This window comes from Lactuca serriola, chromosome 1, assembly GCF_051521515.1.
Source record: "Lactuca serriola cultivar US96UC23 chromosome 1, Lser_US96UC23_V15, whole genome shotgun sequence".
Taxonomy (NCBI): Eukaryota; Viridiplantae; Streptophyta; class Magnoliopsida; order Asterales; family Asteraceae; genus Lactuca; species Lactuca serriola.
In genome coordinates this window covers 198,238,038-198,243,306 of record NC_136408.1, presented here as the reverse complement: position 1 = coordinate 198,243,306, position 5,269 = coordinate 198,238,038, and the positions used below count along the sequence as shown (strand labels likewise).

The window sequence follows — 5,269 nt, the reverse complement described above, 5'->3', positions numbered from 1 at the left end:
TAACACATACAAGTTATAATTACTTATGATAATATCAAGACATATAAATAACTAGATATTTGCTTATTGACGACTCCAATTATTACAGAAAATAATATATAGCGACACATTCCGTTAGTGAAGATAGGATTTGTAACGGCAATAGATTTGGGGGTTGTCACATTCGATACATTTGGTTTTCTCGCACTAGAGACGGTGGAACTCCTTAACAGAGTCCAACGGGTCATGCATTCTAATGTCATATCTCCTAGATCCACAAATGTTGTTTTCAAAAGAATAGGTTTTGCCATCCAAAAAGGACTAGCGGCGCAGCTTGTTGCCCGTTTGCCTTCAATCGATATGTATTGAATTCGAGTATAAAGTTCATTGTATGACTTGACTTTCATGTGAAATGAACATTATGTATGTACAAACAGACCTTATGATCTGCAAAATACAAATTAATAGCAATTAAGTACTAAATATCTTTAAAACACATAGAAAAGTATAAAATGTATATCTTAAACTATGTATAATTGAAGACATATCGGTAATGTGTTTAGTTTTATATATGTTTTCTATGAATGGGTTGTGTCACATATAATTTGATGGTATAAGTTGAAGTTACTGTATATATTTTACATTTTCACTCCTTTACTTTTTAAAATACCGTTTACCCCGTTGTCTTTGTTATTTAATAACTTTGGTCCCATACCTTTGCTAAGTCCTCCATTTTCATCATTTTATTTTTTTAAAATGTCATTTTACCCTTCAACTTTAAACTTTCTAAAATGTCTCCTTTCAGTTTCAACATAATTTCATTTTATGCTTATTTTTAAGCATTTTTCTTGGTATGATTTTGGTCCCTTGACTTTTGTGTTTTGCCAACTTAAGTCCCTTTAAGTTTCTATATATGGTTTTGTCTATTATTTTTGTGGTTTGACAACTTACGTCCTCCTAAGTTTCTATTGCTACTAAAAGAGTTCATCTTCTTAAATTTGTCCCTATCGCTCTAAAATGCAGGACACATAAAATCCTAGTTTAGTCTAAAATGTAAAACATAATTAAACTTAAAATTGAGATTTAGAAGAAGTTAAAAGGAAACATGTTAAATCCAAGTAAGAGTTTGGATTTCAAAATTCAAAATTAAAATGAGTGATGGATACAACATAGCTAATAAACTTTAATAAGTTAGATAGGGCAACTCAATTTTGACTTCTAACCAAATCCACTACACAATAAAGAAAGAAACCCCAAATAGAACATGTGTGATGTAACCGTTGTGCCCAAAATCAAAGTAGGAAAGGGTCCTCAAACATGAACAACGACCTACATGACAACTTTTCAAAAAGCTCCGCGGCATATCCTTTTCATTCAATATTTGCTTTGAATACACGCCAACAACATCAAATCCACAATTTCAGGCATCCTATCAAAATTTCTGCAAAATTTCCGCCAAACCAACCAGCTATTTTCCCCAATTCTAACGAAAACCCTAATTTTCAGACTCAAAACGCTAGTTTTGTTGCTGAATTCGAGTTTACAAGTTGATTAAGCTAAGCTGTTGTGAGCAGAAGAAACGTAAAGATGTATGGTTCCGATGACCAGAAATCATCGTCGATCTATAATCGATCTTACACCATAAACTCGGCGTCCACCGATTTCCCTGTAAAACCCTATCCTTACTCTTCTATCCAACGTACTGCATCTGTCAAGAAAGTCTCCGATTCATCTTTTGATTCTATTAAAGGCAAGGTCAGGGCCCTCTGTAGCATCTTCGAGGCACGGAAAGCATCGAAACCCTCATCGGACGATTCTCAATCTCAAACAAAATTGAAATCGGAGAAGTCGTTTTCTTCTTCGGATTCTAAACTTTCCTCCCTATCATCTCCATATGAATCAACTCCGATTCGGTTACCTGGAACAGAAGATCGTGTTGTTATTTACTTCACAAGTTTACGAGGGATTCGAAGGACATATGAGGATTGTTACGCTGTAAGGATGATTCTCAAGTTTTTTAGGGTTCATATCGACGAACGAGATATCTCAATGGATTCTTCATATCGAAAGGAGCTCTTGAGTGTCTTGGGTGAAAAACAAGTGAGTTTACCTCAAGTCTTCATCAAAGGAAATTACATAGGCGGCGCAGATGTCATCAAACAGCTTCACGAGACTGGTCAGCTGGCAAAGCTTCTGAAAGGGCTTCCTGTTCGTGCAATTGGGCCATGGCAGGTCTGTGATGCATGTGGAGATGTTAGATTCATCCCTTGTGCGAATTGTAGTGGAAGCAAGAAAGTCTTTGATGAAGATGAAGATCAGTTGATTCGCTGCCCAGATTGCAATGAAAACGGATTGATTCGTTGCCCCACTTGCTGTTCTTGAATCCGATTTATCCTAATCTACATATGAGTTATTGAATCCAAATAGTGAATTTAGTTCAATTACATTATCTACAATTGTTAAAGCCTAAAGCTTGGAACTGGAGATTGGAGCTCCGAGTTCCTGAAAACAATGGAGGTGTTGTTGTTTATGTGTCTATGCTTGTTGATGGGGTTGAGGATATATGTTCATCCTCTTTATGAACAAGATTGTGGAATAAACCCCTACAAGGTACAAGCTTCTTGTGTATATTTTGATAACTTGTTTATAATTATAGTACTCGTGAAGCAATATAGTTGGCAATTTTGTGTCCAACTTTAATAGAGTATGTATATTTGATAACTTGTGTGTTTGTAATATGCTACACTATCTATTTTCTCCACATAGGAGAGAGATATGTATTGAGTTGCTATTTGGTTCATGGCTAATAATAGCATTTGCCCATTAACTTAATCTTTCTATTGTTATCATTACTATGAAAATACTATACAGTGAACTAGATATGGGCAATTTAGACCTTTCTTGACTACACGTTTGTATATATACACAGCACCTATAAAACATATGATTGTGGTTATCTCTACAAATAAGATTGTATGGGTCATCAATGGACTGTTTCTTTTTTTTACTTTGCTTAATAAGTTAAGCATTTAACCTGTAAAGCATATATGTTTGTTTCTTTTTTACTTAATCTGAATAAATAGTTTCAAAAAACATGACTTAATCACTAACATTTAATCTATGTCTTTCTTTTTCGACTCAAATCACATTAAAATCAATGATTATAGTTAAAATTAATTTTCTGATCTTTTTAAGATTAAACTCCTTTAATTTCAAAATAACCCACACATGTGTCCAATTGTTCAATTCTAAACTTTTAATAGGTTTATCGGGTTCCGGTAATTGAAGAACAAGCGTGGTTTGACGACTAAAACTATAATATAAACCGATTTGCGACATAGTTTTTTTTAACATAGTCGATGTGTTGCAAATATCATGGTTGTGCAAGAGGGATTATTTTCCATTAAACCTGTAAGAGAAGCTTTCAAAAATATGCTTCATGATATTTTTTAGTTCTAGTAATTTTTTATATCACAAATATACGAAGCTTTGTGCCAATGCGAATGTCTTTTTTTTGTCCAAATTGGGAAGTACCTATTCTATAGAATTCCACTTGTAAAATGTTTAAATGCACTTTACATCAAAAAGTGATTTTAAAAATGTTTCATGACAACCTTGTGAAACGTAATCGGGTTATGCCTTATCCGAAATTGAGTTGACATATCCGCAAATTTCTTTCCGAAATACTTGGAGTTTTGAAAATCAACTACTTTTTTTAACAGGAATTTATTATCCTACAAGTTTTTTAGTTTTAAATCAAATCTTTTTAATGTGTTCGAAAATAAACGAGTTTGAAATGATGACCTTTGGCTATAACCCGATTACATTTTGAACCTGGCTCTAAATGTTGGAGAGGTTGAAACATTAATTTATAACATTTCTTACGATTTAGGTTTAGTGGATAAAGATAAAGATTACGCTTCAAAAGAAATATCAACATTTAATAAAAAAATTCAAAATTTGTTTGAGGTTTATTTAGCAAAATATGGTTCGACACCATTCATGACATCATGCAAAATTTATGGGCATCTGCATTGGCTACTCATGATAATAGTTAGGGGTGAGCATGGTGCGGTTTTAGGGCCAAACCGTAAACCGAAAGATGCGGTTTTTGAATTCTAGAAACCGTTGGGTGCGGTTTTTCAATGGTTTGGTTTTGCGGTTTCGGTTTGTACCGGTTTGATGTCGGTTTTAAACCGAGTCAAACATACGGTGAAGTTTTTTATGTTCAACGGTACGATTTTTTAACCGTGATGTTCATGTGAAGATTTATGATTGTATGACATGGTTTCATTTCGTTTCCTCACATTTAGAAGCTTTAATTTTGAGTTTTTTTTTTATGTTGTTTACTTGATCACTTCATTTACATCTCATATTACCATGCTCATTTTTTTTATTCAATTTGTGTTTAGAAGTTACAAGCTTGCAAGTGAGCATGGTGCGGTTTGTTGCGGTTTTAGGGCCAAACCGAACCGCAAACCGCAAGATGCGGGTTTTGAATTCTAGAAACCGTTGGGTGCGGTTTTTCAATGGTTTGGTTTTGTGATTTTTGAGTGCGGTTTCAGTTTGTACCGGTTTGATGTCGGTTTTAAACCAAGTCAAACATATGGTGATGTTTTTTATGTTCATCGGTACGATTTTTTAACCATGATGTTCATGTGAAAATTTATGATTGTATGACATGGTGTCATTTCGTTTCCTCACATTTAGAAGCTGTAATTTTGAGTGTTTTTTTATGTTGTTTACTTGATCACTTCATTTACATCCTATATTCTCAAGCTTATTTTTTTTATTCAATTTGTGATTTGAAGTTACAAGCTTGTAAATTGTAGCCCACATAGTGTTTACACTTTACACATAATCATTAAGTCAAAAACACAATGTGACAAACTCACATATTAAACCTAATACCTAATTACTAACTACCGTCAAGTTCAATATATAATATATGTATAAATTAGAATTTATTAGTTTTTTTTTAAATAATATGTATAATTCTATAAGGTTATCAACTTAAAAGCCCTTAACTTTACATAAAATAGTTGGTTATGCCAAAGTCCATTTTTTTGTTCATTAATATCATAACATTTAGGACAACTTGTTAGATCTTGCCTATATTCTCAAGCTTATTTTTTTTATTCAATTTGTGATTTGAAGTTACAAGCTTGCAAATTGTAGCCCACATAGTGTTTACACTTTACACATAATCATTAAGTCAAAAACACAATGTGACAAACTCACATATTAAACCTAATACCTAATTACTAACTACCGTCAAGTTCAATATATA

General features: G+C 33.0%; 1 protein-coding gene across 1 annotated transcript; it reads left to right on the top strand.

Moving 5' to 3' along the window:
- The first annotated feature begins 1,235 nt into the window (after positions 1–1,235).
- LOC145102924 (Glutaredoxin family protein) lies at positions 1,236–2,811 on the top strand. Its single transcript, XM_079040446.1, has one exon. It carries the CDS (start codon positions 1,567–1,569, stop codon positions 2,359–2,361), a length of 795 nt encoding a protein of 264 aa, XP_078896572.1. The 5' UTR covers positions 1,236–1,566; the 3' UTR covers positions 2,362–2,811.
- The last annotated feature ends 2,458 nt before the right edge of the window (positions 2,812–5,269 follow it).

Coding starts and splice junctions, on each gene's coding strand:
- LOC145102924 (XM_079040446.1), top strand. CDS start 1,567: ATGTATGGTTCCGATGACCAGAAATCATCGTCGATCTATAATCGATCT.